Source organism: Benincasa hispida, chromosome 7 (assembly GCF_009727055.1).
Source record: "Benincasa hispida cultivar B227 chromosome 7, ASM972705v1, whole genome shotgun sequence".
Lineage (NCBI taxonomy): Eukaryota > Viridiplantae > Streptophyta > Magnoliopsida > Cucurbitales > Cucurbitaceae > Benincasa > Benincasa hispida.
In genome coordinates, this window is record NC_052355.1 from 36,336,240 (window position 1) to 36,355,025 (window position 18,786).

The 18,786-nt window shown below is 34.4% G+C and overlaps 1 protein-coding gene and 1 non-coding gene across 2 annotated transcripts; both read right to left on the bottom strand.

Annotated features, from left to right (window-relative positions):
• Positions 1 to 2,066: 2,066 nt before the first annotated feature.
• On the bottom strand, positions 2,067 to 9,714 carry LOC120081523 (cytochrome P450 714C3-like). Its single transcript, XM_039036482.1, has 7 exons — positions 9,355 to 9,714; positions 7,993 to 8,192; positions 6,875 to 7,522; positions 5,304 to 5,454; positions 4,247 to 4,423; positions 3,751 to 3,914; positions 2,067 to 2,616 (listed from the first exon to the last, which is right to left on the bottom strand). The coding sequence occupies exons 1-7, from the start codon at positions 9,641 to 9,643 to the stop codon at positions 2,509 to 2,511; spliced, it is 1,737 nt and encodes a 578-aa protein (XP_038892410.1). The 5' UTR covers positions 9,644 to 9,714; the 3' UTR covers positions 2,067 to 2,508.
• Positions 9,715 to 9,872: 158 nt separating this feature from the next.
• Positions 9,873 to 9,943, bottom strand: TRNAK-UUU. Its single transcript has one exon. It is a non-coding gene; the product is annotated as a tRNA-Lys (tRNA).
• Between the last annotated feature and the right edge of the window lie 8,843 nt (positions 9,944 to 18,786).

The following is an 18,786-nucleotide window of genomic DNA, read 5'->3' on the forward strand; positions in this document are numbered from 1 at the left end:
ATTCATTGGTATAATAATATCACAAGGCGCTACGTCACTCGTCCGGGAGCAGTTGTGGTCATCTGGTAAATGAATGAATATTATCTATTTTTTTTAATTTAAATTTATTTTTAAATATTGTCTAATTGTTTTTATAATTCACAGAGATCGAACAACAGTAGACTCCGTGAGGTTGCGAAGATCCGAACCAGGTTCTTGTTATATGTAGTGACAACCAAAGCTATATGGAGGAAATTCATTATATGTACGATATACCTATTGTTCCTCCACCAGCTCCTAGAAGTAGAGGACCTGTTCGGAAGATGATGAGTTTGATGAGTTGCATATAATGTGGAAGAGTTACCCCCTATGACGCAGACGTAGAGTCAAACTGATTATGTTAGTCCGATGATGATGTACCAACATTTGGTTCAGGACATTATGACTTAAAGGCTGTTCCTTCGTCTTCATACGTGCATGGACATGGTCAGGGTCGTGGAAAGCTTAATGAATATTTATATTATGAAGCGCCTACAGAGGTACCAGAGCAACATCAAGAAGAACCCGAGCAACCTCAAGTTCGAAGTCGACGACAACAACCAGCTCGAAATCGACGGTGTCCGCCTTGTGGACACTTTGATTTTTGTAATTATTTTTATATAAATGCAGAAATATTTAATTTACATTTTTTTATTTTTATAAGTTATTATTTTTAGAATTTAAATAAAATAATAAAATATTTTTAGAAATTGTTTTTATAAAATGAAAATAAAAAAAAAAAAAAAGATTAGAAAGAAGAAGGTGGAATGTGTAATAATTAAAAAGGGAAAAAAAAGGAAAATTTGTACAGTATTCTCGCTCTCTATCAAAATCTCGCTATTTCGCTCTCGCTCTCGCTCACGCTCAAAATCTCGCTCTCTCTCATAATCTCACTCTCGAATTTGATCGAAAAGTTCAGTGGCAAAAAGAAGGAGATTCATTAGCTCGTTATTTAGTCAGACTTGTCGAGATGACAGAATCCGTAAAAATTATTCGACAAACTTTGGAAGGAATTCCAGGGGACCTTATGAACAGACTCAATAATAATGTTAGGAAGGACAAGGTCGATAGTTCAAAGTTCGACATACAAATTAAAAGGATATTGTCCTTTGAAACTATTTAGGAAAATATTGTTGTTTTCAAACTATTAGGTCGATTTTTCAACTCTTGACTTATTTTTTTTTAAAAAAAACAACACTTTTACAAATAGTTCGAAAACAACAATATTTTCCTAAATAGTTTCTAAAAGGACAATATCCTTTTAATTTTTCCCGTTAGGTTATTATAGTTAAATTATAATAATTTGTATTTAAAAGATAGATTGATTTTGAAATAGTATTAGCTAAATAGTATTTACAATAACAATAGATGATTATTACGATTAATATTTATCGTAGCAAGATGTGATTACTATAATCTTAATAATAGTCCTTATCCCCACTCGTACATGTACTAAAAAAGTTGAAAAATTATCATAACATTAATAATAGTACACACTAATTCCATTTGAATTAGGCTTATTTTAATGTACAAACGATCTTTGCATATCCAATATACTTTAACTTCTATTTCCTTCTTGTCTTCATTTATAAATAAAATTGTTATGAAAAATTCACAATAGCAAGAAACTTGCTACATATATATTCAAAAATCAAAGATTCAATATCAATATTAAATATTAACCATATCTCGAATAACTTAAATGATAATAAATAAACATAAACACCCATTATCATTTATTAATCTAGATATAAATATAAATACCAATAATAAGACTCATATTTTATTTAAAAAATAAAAACAGCTCCATCATTATTCTAAATCATTTTTATAAATTTCTTTGTTTACAAAACTATCATTGAATGTTGATATTTTATCAGATATAAAATTGAAATCTCAAAATTCCAAACAGGCCCAAACGTATCTAAATTCCTCTTCCTTCTGTAATCCATCTGTTTATTCATTCTACGCCACTTGCTAGATGTTTCAATAATATTCCTCCTCAACATCAGTGTCAAATAATGCATGAAAATGTTGAGAGAAGAACAAAAACATAAACATGGTCCTTATACAATTTGACATTAAAGATATATGCAACATAGATGGTACATTAAGTTCAGCATTGTTCAGTACACTTTGCAGTACACAAGAAACTCTCCCTTCTATGGAGAGAAAAAAAGAAGAAACTTGAGTGACTCTAGACACTTGAGACAAATGAGAAACTAAAGATGGGGAAGTATAAGGCCCCGGAGAATAATAGAACTCGAGCGCTTCAAAAACAAGTGATAAAATAGTGAAAAGGCAGCACTCGAGCTACTATAAAACATAGGGAGGGAAAAAACATGTGTCTCAGCCTCCCATTTGATGTCCGATGTGTCGGGGGAAAAAGATACAGAACTTCCCCATAAAAACTATTCAGATAAAATCTTAGTAAATTGACCTGAAGTACATACATTACATGGGGGTTGTAAGCTTTTAGCTACCTGTTCTTCAGCTGTTCCTCCTTACGAAGGCTATCTTTGAACTCGGAAGGATTTGAGCTGTAGAGAGGTTTGAAGACGACTTCGAGTCATTTGTAGATTCTGACTGAAGTTTTATCTGCAATATGTAATGAAAATATAAGCAATGATCAATGAGATCATGCAATGACTCTGCTAGCTAAGATGGCATTTATAATTTGGTCCAGATTCAACCTCATCAATAACTTCAAAAGCCACAGTTCAAAAAACATTCCAATTTCATGATTCCCCTTCAGTTCCATCTTTCCAGACCTTCCAGTAATCAGCATAACTAATCACAACTAAACCTAACAGCCAAAATTGTTGGACTAAGGGGAGTCCAATTGTTTACTATATTCTAAAATGTACTAGAAGAGAGTACTAATTGAGAATGACATATTAGTGGAACCCGATAAATTTATTCTCCCTTTATTCTAAGAAACATGAAAAGGAAGACATGTATGTTAATGGAACTCGATCAATTTATTCTCCCTTTATTCTAAGAAACAAGAAAAACGATGACATGTTAGTTTTTTTCATTTTTTATGTTGGTGTTTAAGTCCACTTATGCATATCTCAACTATTCTTATGAGACAACTTTCAGTCCTGGTTGCGAAGTTAACTCGTAAGATGTTACATCCTAACTCCGTGGTCACCATGACTCCAATCCATTCCCTCTAAGCCCTTTCATTATTTACAATACCTTTTATAGCACTACACCAACCCATGGTTAATGAACAGTGGCATATCAGTGGAACCTAATCAATCTACTTTTCCTTTATTGAGATGTCACTCAATCAATCTACTTTTCCTTTATTGATAAGAAACAAGGAGGCCATAGAAATCGTCAAGGATTTTTGTGTTGTAGGCCAATTGCTTTATTACAGTTCAATATAGTTCATTTATGTATTTTCAGCGTCCAACAAGTTGGATGATGGGTGTAAGTCGAGGTGCTATCGACAGGTATGGATGGTCGGAATATTTCATTAGCAAATTTAACATATCTCATTGTCGATGTTTTCAACTATCTCGGTAGTAATAGTCAGAGAGAAGAAAAGCACTATCAATTAGGCCTTGTCAACAGCATTCCCCAGAATGTAAATAGCTAAACCTATATCTCAGAACTAATGAATGAGCTGATAATAATTAGAACCTTTTTAATTCCTGAAAGCTAGTGTACATAGAATCTAAACATACATACGGTGATATGCATATAGAAAAGCTAATTACCAACCTCGTAGTTTGCCAGCAATGAGGCAAATAATGTCGCTAGTCCCTGTATAATAAATTTCTGACCGACACAGGAACGTGCACCAAAGCCAAAGGGAAGAAATCCAACATTGCCAGTTGGATCATTCAAAACAAATGAGCTCTCTCCTTGATCCCCAGCATTTTCACCTGCCATCACGAAAAGCACATCAACACGCAATCCAGACCATTTTATTTCAACAAATTGGGCTGACACTACAATCTTCATAAAAGATCCAAATTTCACTTCTCTTCAGAACATAGACAATTCCCACTATACTAATTATCCCACCCTGCCGTGGGATAAGTTTAGCTCAAAGTTGAATGTTTTAGATGGTGAATATATCTGCAACGGAAGGAACAATAACCAATAAAGTTCATAGATCCTTTCAAACGAAAGGACAAAAGAGCTAACCAAAAGTGGATATTGAGTTGTAAAGTAGAATATGCTAGGATAAGTATTTAAGTGTGGCGTAACATACCTGCAAGTGATGTTCGCTCACTCATATTAGTCCCATTACAAGCCATTGATAGAAAACGGTAGGGACTAAACTCATTGGCATCACTTCCCCAACTTGAACCATCCATCTGTACCAACTTTATGGGTACAACAACTAATGTTCCCGCTGGTATAGTTATACCAGTCTTTAGGTCCAAATCTGGATGAGGCAGAAAAATAAAGGGGTGACCAAGAATGCAGTGAAAAACAATGAAGTCTGAGAAAAATCTATAATACTTGGTAGATATATGACCACAAAGTCAAAAGTCATTCACAGAACACAACCATATAATTGACTATCAGAATTTCCAAGTATTTAACTATCCAATAAACATTTTATCTAAGTGCTGGATCTTTTGACGTCATTTGTGCTTCATTCTTGACTGTGAAAGTCATGGTAAGAAAATTGACGGCTGTCATACACTCTAATTATTCCAAAGTACTACATTGTCCGGCAGTTTACTTGGATGAAAAGTGAGATGTGACAAGGAAACATAGACTTAAAATGCAACCATATGTGTATATATATTTGCAACTCAAGATCCCGAAAATGATTATGGATAAGGAGTCATAATATCTAGGAAGGAAGTGTAAAAGAACCCACCATATGTTTTGTGATTTTGGAAAATGATTGAGCCATACCAAGCAGTATAAAATACAGTAATAGTATTCGCATCTAATGCCGAGGCAGATTTTGATTAGACACCGAAATTAAAATCAACACTCTTTTTCTTTTTATTCCTTCTTTCTTGGTTTTCCCTCGACGGCCGGTCACCGGTGTGAAAATTATAAATTTTTCATAAACAATCATTAAAGGAATTTCTGGGTCAGAAGCACTGTTACCACTAAAAAGCATGAGCTTGGCTATTGTCAATTCCATGGCACCTCATTTTAGTTATCGAATCAAAAGATAGAAAAGGACCAATGCGCTACTACTTCCCATAAAGCACCAATAAAGCAGCTATAGATGTTCAACCGCGCTGACAGCACCTACCAATACCAAGCTATACTATAATAAAACTATAAAAGAAGTGAGATACCTTGTTTAAGTGAACATCTTTGTAACAGAGGCCCTGCTGGTAGAAGACGAGCAGACTCATATATAGTTGCGAACAGAAGTGGCATGTTATCAACATTTTTCTGGGGATCTTTCACTGAGCCCTTTTGTGCTGTGTCTAGTTCCAAGTTGATCTGTATGAAGATTAATTATAACTCTTAGAATATCAAATATTCCGTCCATTATTGCAAACAAAAGAAAAAAGAAAAAAGGAAAGTATTTTAATTCAATCGATAGAACTATTTCAAAATATCAAACAGCATTTAGGGAAAATACAAATAATTGATTCTACCTTTATATAAAGTGGTTGGTGAATGGAAGAATATGAACAAAGATTTTGTATTCAAGTTGATTTAGAAAAGATTTTGTATAGTTGTATTAAACATTATTTATCATGTTAAATTCTAGTAGATTGAGATTTTTTAGATGTCTATCTTTTTTTCTTTTTTTAATTAAATTCTAGATGCCTATCTTCAAATATAATAATTAGGTATTCTATGGAGAAATGGATCTGTGCATTCCTAGTTTCCTCCACCTTCTCTATAATTCTTAAGGTAAGAGTTAAATGAGATCACTTGCACAAGAAGCTTAAGGCAAGGTAGCCATTTGTTTTTGTTTTTCTTCTCTATAAGCTTTGAGGGATCCGCACCTCTGAACATTGTGATTCATAGCCTCATGCTCTAATTCTTTGAGCCTCATCCCATCTCCATGGTTGGTTTGGCTCCACTCATTTTAACTTCATCAAAGCCTTATCTTATCAAATATGGAAGGGGAGGAATTAGCTCCATACTTTCCTTCATCAAGAGTTTTGTCCTTCATGCTAACCTCAAATCACTAGAAAAACAGCTTAGTATCATAACGTGTTTTATTACAAATTGTTTTCACTCATCTTTCTTCTTCCCACCAACCCTAGATCCCTTTTTTGGCCAGACTTTGAAAAGTCTCAACACTGAAGAAGGTTTTAATCTTCTCTGGTAGGTTAGGTAGTTCTTAAGATAAACACCATAAACCTTATCCCCATGTCTTCTCCATAGTGTTGCATTCATTATAAGCAGGCGTTTGGGGAGCTTGGTCATTAACTGTGGAGGTGTAGGTCAATTGGAAAATTCAACAAAGATATTTTTTTCAGGCTGACAGCTGTGGGGTGTAAGCTCCAAATTAGACTTATTATGTGATGATAGAGAAAGTTATTCTTCACCCTTTTTTTCAAAGTGAAGGTTCTCTAGCAATTTGCCATTGTAAGGAGTATTCAGTTAAAAAGAAAGAGAAGGGTTTACTTGGGTGTTAAGGGGTTTTAAGAACGAATTTGAAAGTGTGACTCACCCAATCCCTTCTCCCTTTTAAGTTTTTTATTCAAAATATTTCTCGAGTTTCCGTTTGTTTTAGTTCTTAATTATTGACCTTTTTTTGTAATTTTTATGGCTCCCTAGTTGCTTTTTTGTATAGCTCCAAGCAGCGGTCTCTCGTTCTTCTTTAGTTCTTTTTTTATTTAAAAACATTTAAAAATAAATAAATTTAAAAAAAAAAAACAAAACAAAACAAAAGACAATTTACCTTTTCTTGTATTTCGGGATTTGTGGCAAGCCTTTCCAAAATGGAAGCGATCAAATTTGCGGTAGTTAGGCATCCATGAAACATCACACCCATAATATTTCCGTATGGTTCTTCATTAGGATTAACATGATCATTAAGACCGTAAAAGAAACAGCTATTTTGCATCTCGGCAGCAGGACACGGTGGTATGTCAAATGAAACCTCCACGCCAGAACTTTTAATTCCATTTTGAAGGTTTTGATTCTGAGAGTGAGAGAAAAGCTTGTAATGTTTTTTATATTGCTGAACAATATCTTGTGTTAAGCATTTCAGCTTCATGCACAAACGCTGATACCGCCAGAATCCTTGTTTCCAGAAAGGAGTAACTCTGTAGGAGGCCCAAACATTGGCATCTTTTGCAATCATCATCAGAAGTTCTTCATAGATGGTTGCCTTAGACCAACCCAAAAAAGCATCCCCAAAAAGTGTCCACCCTAGCAATGTAAAAGCCAAATGTTGAGAAACCTTATTACAATCTATACTTTCTTCAATCATAAGATCTTGTATTCTCCGTACGGAATAATCCACAGCCTTGGCAGGAATAACTTGAGATCTCTGAAATGATATTTCATCTAACTTTTCTGCTAACCACTGTCTTCTGCTTTGCACCTGTACTCAAGACCCAAAAAAAAAAAAATAATCAAACACTAATTTAGAATAAGACTAAGACAATTATGTCATTGGCATCACCATGAAACAATTATATGATCAAGAAAACAAGAAGAAAGTTTATTCAATCAAATATGTTACAGCCTCCCTGAACATGTGATTGCATAGCTGCTGCCTAGAGCAGCTCCTCCTATGGACAGGACATAAAACTAGGACCCGTTACCAGAAAGCACATTATTACAGCCTACAGGACTCTTGTTAATGGGTTTGCAATTCATACTCCAAACACTCAGAAAATTTTAAACAAAGAAGAAAATTCTTACTCTGCTCAAACAACTCCAAATTAAATGATTGAATGAGAACCACATTCTTTTTCTGCTCCCACAAATCTCTTCAGTTATACACCATCACATTTGTGACCTTGCAAGAAATTTGAATAAAACACGAGAGGAGAAATACAAGACTCGTACCTTCTCAAAAGAGGAAGCAAAAAGACTTGATCGTCCAAATGCCAATCTGAATGCCCTTCCTGTCAAAGGCAATTTATCCTCGGCCTTTACCAGAATTTCTTTGAGAAGAGCTGGCTCCTTTACAGACACTAAAAGCTGCATGGGACCCAACCATAGCTTGACAACTGGTCCATATTTTTTATGAGAGTCATATAACAGATCTGCAGGACAAAAGAGTAGTAATTTCTGAGGAAATATTTGTAGATTCCAGATACCATAGCAGTTTGGTATATCAGATTTATGAGGGGCCAAGTAAATAAGCAAAGTCTACTGATATAAACCATCAGAAGCAGAAGATTCCGATCCTCGCTCATAATTTTTTATCATTTATCCTTCTTCATGCCCGCCTGGAAAAATAATAAAAAAATAAATAAAGGGATATAAATCGCAAGGCAACCGTGAATTCTCGTAGGACTGTGGGGCAAGAAACTGGATTCTTTTTTATGTTCACAGAAATTTGTCTGGTCGCGAGGTGGAATGCTGGCCTGGCCTCATGATAGTTTTAGGAACATTCAATCTCAAATGATCAGTATAAGATGTCCTAGTGTAAAGATTCAGCTGGTGGGTTTTTTAGTAAATCATCCCAAACGAGTTTGTACCAGGAGGATGGTTTACTGGTGATAACCTAAAATCTTCGATTGAAGCGAATGAAAAGAAAAGTATCCGTTGAAGGTAAAACCGTCCCCTTGAATTCTGCAAGAGGAGGGCTAAATATTAATGATCTGATGGATCCAAACTAGATACTCAACCATCGCTCTAAAACCGAATTGCCCTTAATGTCCAAGAGTGAAGCTACACATCTTAATTCCTTCATTGTGAATGCACTTGGCAAATGCGGACGTTACTGGAAATCATTTCGGATATTTGATTACAACGACACTACTACAAGGGCAACCTGTCGTGGTTCACCCTCTCACTTGCTCGGGGCTCCGTAAAAATAGAAGGTTGTTTGGATTAATTTGGTGCGAACTAGCTACCGAGAATTTTTGCTACTACTCCCCTTTACCATCTCTTCCCATATAAACGTGTTATTTTTGTTTTCCCCCGAGAGCATTTATAAATTTCATCGCATCAACTGAATTTCATTTTTTACTAATAAAAATCCAAGAACAGTCTCGTTGCTCCGAATTCGACCACACGAGTTACAGCTCAAATGGGAATTAGATTCAATTTCATCAAATCCTTTAAAAAATTGCAGAAGGCTAAATAAATCGAGAAAAACTCAATTTCCACTACCATCCATTCTCTGTCCTCGACAAAAACCACAAACTCCAGAATCAAGCAAAGCAAAAACGAACAGATCACATGCAATTTACAACTCACCAGTGAGATTCCAGCGCGAAATAACCTTGGAGTGACCATAGAAAGACGGACAAGGAGGTCCAGGGAGTTGCTTCGCCTTCGACCACAGTCTGAAGAGCGCAACAACCTTGCTGATCAGAACCGCAGTGATGGCGATGAGAAAGAACCAGAGGAAAGCATTGACTTCGCGAGTGACGAAATCTCTAAGAATACGGGACTTCTGTTGGGAATTACAGTTCCGGGAAGACTCCGATCGGAGAAGAATTCCGATGACGTTGAGAGGAGTAAGGCCGCCGCATGTGGAGCTCATTTTCTCATCGGTACAAAGGAAAGAGAAAGGACGAAACTGTAAGAACTTCAAAGCCTTTCTTTTTTGACTTTCTATGTCGCCGTCTCGATTATGGCGATATTTAAGTCATGTCATTGCCGACTTTCACGAGAATTTGATCTGCTACAGGCGGGTGTATGTTAAATATTTTGCTTACGGGTTTACATTGCGCCACGTGGATGAATAAAGTTCACGATGAGAAAATAAAATTCGCCGTCTGTGGGGATCGAACCCACGACCACGTGGTTAAAAGCCACGCGCTCTACCACTGAGCTAAGACGGNCTCTACCACTGAGCTAAGACGGCTTTGATGCATACTTAGCTTTAATTTATATATAGTTTTAATTTATATAATGAAAATAACATTCAATTGTGGTCATGTTTAGTTGCAAACATAATCCATCCATTCTAATTTGAAAAATTATCCTCATTTGATTTACGTTCGTTGCTGTTTTTCAGTATTTTGTAGTTGTAATAAAATGTGAGTCTCGTAATAGAATTTATAATCAACAACCGTAATTCTTTTGCATAAGGAAGGGACATCAATTAGAGATGTTCATTTATCCTGCGAGATTCACTCACTCAGAAAAAGGTGGAAAATCCTTAATTAAACGGGGAATGGAGGAGGGAACGAGGAAAAGTTTCTCTCCATTGACTAAATAGAGAAGAGGATGGGATTAGAGACTACATTCCTCGTCCCCAATCCCGACCCGTCCCACCCCAATGGAAAAGAATATATATATATATCTACTTTTTTATAATACTTTAATAGCTTCAACAACTAGATTTTTCTAATTTTTATATCAATGTCTTTATACTTCAATATATTTTTTAAAATATTTAAGACTTTATTATTTTTAAGATCATGAGTGTTATAATATTTAAGTGGAAGGGTTAGACTTATATTTTTATTTGTAGAAATTATGAGATTGAATATTTAAGGCCTCGTTCAGTAACCATTTTATTTTTTGTTTTTGTTTTTTTAAATTAAGCCTATGGATACTACTTCCACCTCCAAAATTTCTTCATTTATTATCTACTTTTTACTAAGATTCCCTGGGAAATGGGGTTCCCGCGGAGCCCCACCATTTCCCCGTGGGGATTCCCCTACTAAATCCCCGGGATTCTCTATTTCTTAATTAAAATCTGGACTTAACTTTTGGGCTTAGATTTAGAATTTAGATATTTAATATTAGACTCCACAACACTATACATTATAAATATACATATAAATAAGTTATTTTATATATTATAAATATATATTTATAAAATATAAAAAATATAAATATATCAAATCGGGGTCGGGGATTAGTCGGGGCGAGGATATCGTCCCCGTCCCCGCCCGTCAAAGGACGGGCCCCAAAAAATTTCCCTAGTTTGACCCCATCCCCGGTCAAACTGGGGATTCACCACCCTGATCAGGGCAAGGCCCAGCAGGAAATTTTGCCAACCCTACGTTTTCAACAATAATTTAAAAAATTAAGCCAAATTTTGAGAACTAAAAAAAATAGCTTATAGAAAGTTGTTTTTGTTTTTGGGAATTTGGTTAAGAATTCAACCATTGTACTCAATAATGCAAATTATTGTAAGAAACGTGAATGAAGTAGGTTTAATTTTAAAAAACAAAAACTAAAAATCAAATGGTTACCAAACGGGATCTAAATTATATCTTTGCATATGAAATATCATTGTTTTTATTAGGAAATTTTATAGTGTTTTTAAATTGAAAAGAAAAATGTATTGGAAATGACCCATTTAATATACAAAATTTTATCAAGGTTGATAATAAAATTAAAATTTTAAAAAATGAATAAATTAAAAAAAAAAAACAAACGGAGATTTTTTTCCCCGTATGGAACCATTTCCTTATGAAATCCCCAAAGAGAATCCATGCGGAGAATTTTGTGGGGATGAGGAATGAAATAGGGGGCGGGGATGCGGACGGAAAAGTCTTCCTCGTCTCCACCCCACCCCTGTGGACATCTCAAATATCAATCCAATTGCCTTTGATTATTACGTGGGACTCATACTCTTTTGTTACTAGCTTTTCATCATTTACCTTTTTCATTAAAATTTTCTAAGGAAGTAAACAACATCAATGGATTTTTTTTTTATTACAATTATATTAGTGTGTGATAATTAAACATAATCAAAGGAACCTCATCCTTTTGCAATTAAGTGTCACTATAAATGATAAATGAATGTGAACACATTACGATTGCAACAATTTTGATTACAGATTAGTAATCATGGATTAAGTACTTAGAGAGATAAAACTTTAAAAGTAATAGGTTAAAATACCATTTTGATCTCTATACTTTGAAATTTGTTCAATTAGTATTTATACTCTATATTGTCCAATTTTAGTCTGCACTTTCAATAATAAATCTGAAATTTAGTCCTTAATGTTAGTTTTTTGTTGAATTGTTATTTTATATTATTATTATTATTTTTTTTTATTTCTACTACAAATTATAAAAATATATTTACATATTGTATTTATTTGTATGAAAATTATTATTATGATTTAACTAATTTTGGTAAAAATTGACTTTGAAAGACTAAATTTAAATAAACTTATTTAAAGTATAAGAATTGAAACTAAATAAACATCAAAATACAAGGATCAACGTAGTTTAACCAGAGTAATAAGAGAGATTTTATAATTAAATGCACATGGTATATAGGGACGATGCTATCAATGTTTATTCTTCTAACTCTTATATTTGCATAGCAAAAGATGGAAAGTTTATTTGGGAAGATAAAAATATTACCTAAAACTAAAATTTATTGTTGAAAAATCTACATCGCGTCATCACAAATAAAGTTAATTTATCGAGAAGTGACTCTTTATGTGTTATACGCAACAAAACTAAATAAATATCATTTCATCTCCTTTGAAAAATGTAAGGTAACGAGAGATATTTGGCTCCATCTCTTATCTACCCATTTGGCCTTTAATTTTAAATTAATTAATTTTAATTAATTCATTAATATTTTAATGATAATAAACTGGAGTTAATTTACTAATAATTTGAGTACTTTTTAAATGTCTATTATGTAGAGCTTGAATTTACGAATCTAACGCAATTTTAATAACTCAAATCGGAGCTCAAATGAATAAGATATAATCAAATCAAGCTTAACAAAAAAAAAAAAAAAAACACGTGTTGATGACATGCCAACCAAATTAATATAATTAAACTAAATTAGAAGGTGACATGTGGATAAATGGAGGAGTGATATTTGGTATACTTTGGTTGGATTTAAAAAGAAAATGAAATTTGACTTTTGCCACTTTTGATCTCCACATTTCATTTTACTTTTTGAACAATCCAATTACCTAAATTAAAATCTACATTTTGTCTCACTTCCTTCTCTTTTTAAACTTATATTCCCTAATTTTTTTTTCAACTTTTCACAATTTCACAATCCTCAAAATTTGCAAAAGGCCATAATTATTGATCTCTCTCATAGTTTTCAATTTTCTTTCTTTTCATCTTGTTCTAGAAAGAATTTTTATTTTGAGGATTCAATATTGTGAGCTCTTGTACCTCCACTATTTTTAGAGAGTTTTATTGTGTGATTTAAAGCTTTAAGAATATTGTAACAGTTGAATCCTACCCCATTGAAATGATCGAGTTTGCTCTTGAACTCGTAAAATGAGCAATGTAGGGATTTGGCTCTCATCTGTGGAAACCTCGAAGGAGATTTTTTCATCGAAATCTCAAAAGACGCTTGGGAAAGTAGATGTAGGTCAAGTTTGACTGAACCATTATAAAAACTATGGTGTCTTATTCTCTAACTATTTCCTAATTATTTTTGCATTTAATTTTAATTGGATGCTTTTGTTGGTTGAGATTGATTGAGTATATTGTTATATAATTTTTATCAATCTTGTAACACAAATTAGAGTCTTTTTAATTTAATTTAAAAATATTTAATTAGATTAAGTTGAGCACAATTAGGAAAAATTTTAATTAAACCATGTTCACCCCTCTAGGGTTGCCATACGGTCCAACAATTGGTATCAGAGCGAGGTTGCTCTCTTGAATTTTAATTTTCTCGATAAACTTTATTATTAGAGCATTATGGCAAATCTAGTAGTAAATGAAATTGTTGAAGGTCAATCTACTTCTAACCCTCATTTATTTGCAAGCTATTAACTATAATTTGTGGTTAATTGTTCCTAAAGGTTCATATGTACCCATGAAAAAGGTTGATAATGTTGATAAGCCTAAATTAGAAGGAGAATATGATGAAAATGAAATGAAAAAGTGTCTTTTAATGCTAAGGCTATAAACTGTTTGTATTGTGCTTTGGGCAAAGATGAATTTAATCGAATATCTATGTGTTCTTCAGCTCAAGAAAATTGGAATACTCTTGAAAATATTCACGAAGGAACAAACTAGTTTAAAGAGTTTAAAATTAGCATGCTTGTTCATAGTCATGAATTATTGAAGATGGATGCTAATGAGTCTATAATCAATATGTTACTAGATTTACTAACATCATCAATGCTTTGAAAGAACTCGGTAAAGTTTATACAACTTCTAAAAATGTTAAGAAAATTCTTAGGTCTCTACCTAAGTCTTGGAAAGCTAAGGTGACAGAAATCTAAAAAGCAAAGGATCTTACCAAACTTCAATTAGAATAACTCATTGGCTCACTCATAACCCATGGGATCACTATGAAGAAGCACTTGGAGGATGAGTTTAAAAGGAAGAAGAGTATTGCATTAAAGACCATCTCTTTGGAAGTTGACTCCGAAGATGAGGATGCCCTTGATGAAGTTGACATTGCCTATCTTTCACGCAAGTACAAAAATTTCATCTAGAGAAAGAAGCAATTCAAGAAACACCTATGTCACACCCCCTTCCAGATTATTCTCTAAATCCGAGAAGGAATGTGAAGACAGTAGTCGCGAACCCTCTTATGACAACTACTGTCCAACTTGTTCCTGTGAACCTATCTTCTTAGCACTTATTAAACCTGATTAGCAATTTATAATATCTACATCTTACCATAATCTCGTCATCAAATCACTGCACACACACATACACACATTGCTAGTCAGCTGCCAAACCAACATACATTAACAGATTCTGAAAACTTAAGTTTAATACAACAACAGTTTGACACAAATTCTACCAATTTCCCCATGACATGTACAGACCAATACCAGGGTCTAAACATAACAAAGTGGACCACCTAGACTTCAAATCCTTGGAATATCCCGAGTAGTGATTGACCGTCAGATCCTCTAGGCTTCGGGACGTTGACCGCTAATTGGGGAGAAAAAACATTAAAAGAATGAGCTTAAAATTCCCAGTCAGTGACTACTTTTAAGGAACATGTTTATCATTAAACATTTACATTCTCATTTTCAAATGTAAATATACTTGCTTTAAACATTGCATACTCATTTTCAGGGTTTGAAAATAAAACTGAAAACATGAAAACATAGCATATGGAAACCCTGAAATAGAATTCATCATTATTTCCTGTAAAGCATCTCTACTCCTCTGCTTGAACATGTGGGAGAGCCCTTCTGCTTGGTCCCTAATAACTATTTGAGATAGAACTCTTTTGCTCGATCTCATCAACGTCAATAATATGGGTCGTACGTGCACGTAGAGCTGAATTGGAACCTGACCACCTTACCATACCTTCGATATCAAGGATTCCTAACATAATTGAAATCTGGGTACCTTTACCATATCTTTGGTACCAACATTGGAGTAGGGTTGTACAAGGCACAAAACATTTAAAAACATTTCATGAACAAAAAATATAATACTTATGATAACATGATTAACGTTTCATGGTAACATGTCATCGCATAGTGCCTTATAAACAGTAACAGGCTTATAAAATTCCTTTGCTGAAATCATCATGCTTCATCATATAAACATAAACCTATGGAAATCACATGCTAGTTTTACATTTAAAACCTCATTCTTTGAAATCACGGATCATGTGATCAACATATAAATAAAGCATGCGTTGAAGAAATCATGGTATTAAAACAACATGTTTATCTAGTTATGCATTTAAAATCATACGCAAAACTTGTCATTTAGAAATCATTATTTAAACTTGTTTGGTACATCAAAGAGATAAAAAAAAATAAAAAACAGAAAGAAATAGTATGTTTTTTTTTTTTTTTTTTTCTTGTGGTAAGTATGGACATAAAACTTATTTTTGTTACTTGTCTAGATCGAATGCTTTAAATGCTAATGGAAAAATGAAATGGATTCCGAAGTTTGTAAATGCTAATACTATTGAACCCAAACAGGTGTGGATACTTGATGACATGCAAAAATGCATGTCATTTTAGGCCTTTTATTTAGAATTATGAGGATTATTAAGCAGAATATGCAGCAATTATGTTAGAAATTTATGAGCAAATGAGTTTGCGCCGTTCAGCATCAAGAATCTCAGCTAACCCACTATTATGCATTATTATGCGTTCAATTGCCTATCTTTGTAGCCAATGTAGGAATCAGACACAGACGCGGAAGCCGGGCTATCGCATAGATGACCGCATGTGGAGAACTTCTCCATCGCAAATGCAAACACATACGATCAATGCATTGGTGTTGCGGTAATCAACTGCATGCGTCAATTACATAGGAGTTACGATCATCAGGCGATTGCGGTCGTCGTGTAGAAGTTGCGGTAACCAAGCGATTGCGGTTATTTCAAGATTGCGGCTACATGATGATAACCATAATAGTAGGATTACCATAAGGTTGGTGGAATGGAAGCATCAACACATATCTCAGAAAAATCAAAAGATGATGTTGACATTTCACCTATCACGCCGTTAGCAGCCGAGATTTAGAAAATGACCATCACGCCGCGAATGTCAAAATCAGAGTAGGTCCATTAATGCTGTCGGCGATCTCTATAAATAGAAGCCGATGGGCAGAATTTCATTTTCATCCAAGGTTTCCTACCTTCGGGTGGATCCTTGTGATCCAGACGAACGCGTTAGAAGAAAGCTTGAAAGTTCTTCATCTCCTTCATATATTCCGAGTGACGACCGGAGCCTTGCCGGAGTTAGATCTCGAGAAAGTTAGCTCTACCACCCATCCATGGCACCACTGGCAGCCTTGACACACATCTGCTGGAAGCAAGACATTGCTTCCTACTGGTTCTTTCATTTTCTCTTATTTTCTTATATTGTATTGTATTACATTTTGGATTAAAAAATTAATACATTGTGTGTTCAATGCATTTCTATGTTTCCTTCGATTCCATCTCTAGCTTTCTTCGCTTAGCACCTTTAACATTCATTGCATCACTTAGTGAGACTGTTAGAGTATCGCATGCTTAGTCATGCGGATTAGAGATATGAAGCATGTAACAAACCACCGGAAGGTGTGCGTTGTGCAAGTGTTGAGAAAACCTTATTTGCTTAGTGTAAAGCTATAGCAACGCCTGTCTATAGGCAGACGCAACGCTTGTCTATGAGTAAAGTCAGCAACAACTAACTGTCCTGGAGGGTAAGTGGTTGGTCGCATTAAGCAATGTAAGCAAGTATTCACTAGAGATAGGAATAATCTTACGTCAGCCAAGTTTATGCGGTTACCGTGTCTTATGAGTGCATCATTCATCATTTAGGCATACTTGGAAGAGTAGTCTAAAAACCAAATCTAAGTCTCGAGAGAGCGGATTGGATCGTATAAGTAAGAATGGGGAACTTAGGAATAAGCTCCGTTTGCTATTACATAGCGTATGCACCCTATGGAGAAGATATTGCATGCATCCAAGAAGTAGGATACGATGGCGGTATGCGGTCATCTTGTTTATGTGTGAGAGCACATGAGCAGGAACAGAGACTTAGGAATAAGGCCTCTCGACACTTCGCATACACATCGCATACATCATAGATTTAGGCACGAGTGTGGGTAGCATGATCACATAGCTTGCATTGGCTGAGGTTGCCCTTGCGGTCACTCTTAAGGGTTGCAATGAAGACATCCTCATATTTTATCTAATTTCCATCCATTTACTACGTGTCAACAGTTGTCGTGTCCCTACCTCTCATTCATACTTCCAATGCTTTGTCTGTTAGTTAGGAGTAGGATTAGTTATTAGCTTATACCCTCCATCATTCTTTTATTCAATTGCCGCAAACAAATCACCGTATAGCATTTAGTTACAAGTCCCTGAGTTCGATCTCGGATCACCCGAGAAACTTGCGTTCGCGTTATATTTGACGCGAGGGTAAGAAAACTTGTGACGGGAACACATGGTCATCGCATACATTCGTTAACGCATAGTTTCATTCCAACGCATGACCACCGACGCATGAGTATCAATGCATACCTTAAGACATGCATCGCAAATTGAGTCCCTCTAATTTTAGTCATCAACTAAAGAATCAAACTTGAATTTTTTTTATTTGTAGGTTTGTTTGAAAGCCTTCAAGAAAAATAAGCGGTACTTGAATAGTGAATAGTGGTTGCTCAAGACACGTGATAGAAGACCAATATAAGTTTATCTCTTTCTCCAAAAAGGATGGAGACATAGTAACTTTTGGTGACAACAAGAAAGGTAAAATAATTGGTAAGGGCAATATAGGAAATGATTCTTCTACTTTGATTGAAAATGTACTTTTAGTTGATGGTTTAAAGCATGATTTGCTTAGTATTAGTCAATTGTGTGACAAATGATTTAAAGTTTTGTTTGATAAAAATAATTCATAATCGAAAATATTAGTGATAGAAAAGTCTTGTTTGTTGGAATTAGGAATGGAAATATATACACTATTGATTTGAATAATTGCCCTATTAGTGATAAATTTCTTTCGACTTTACATGATGATTCTTGGTTATAACATAGAAGATTAGGACATGCTAGCATGCACTTAATTTAAAATATTTTCGAGAATTCTTTGATTGGAGGTCTTCTCAAATTTAAATTTGAAAATGATAAAGTTTGTGATACTTGTCAAATGGGTAAACAAACCAAGTCCTCTTTCAAATCGAAAAATGTGATTTCCACTACTAGACCCTTACAACTATTACACATGGACTTATTTGGCCTTTTAGAATTGCTAGCTTTAGAGGGAACTGTTATGCATTTGTGATAGTTGATGATTTTTCAAGATTTAC

What these genes read in the sequence shown, in the direction of transcription:
- LOC120081523 (XM_039036482.1), bottom strand. Translation starts at nt 9,643, where the DNA reads ATGAGCTCCACATGCGGCGGCCTTACTCCTCTCAACGTCATCGGAATT. An exon ending in ATCCCGAAATACAAGAAAAG is followed by an intron (nt 5,455 to 6,874) that starts GTAAATTGTCTT and finishes ATCTTCATACAG; the next exon opens with ATCAACTTGGAACTAGACAC. An exon ending in CATTGCTGGCAAACTACGAG is followed by an intron (nt 2,617 to 3,750) that starts GTTGGTAATTAG and finishes TACATATTGCAG; the next exon opens with ATAAAACTTCAGTCAGAATC.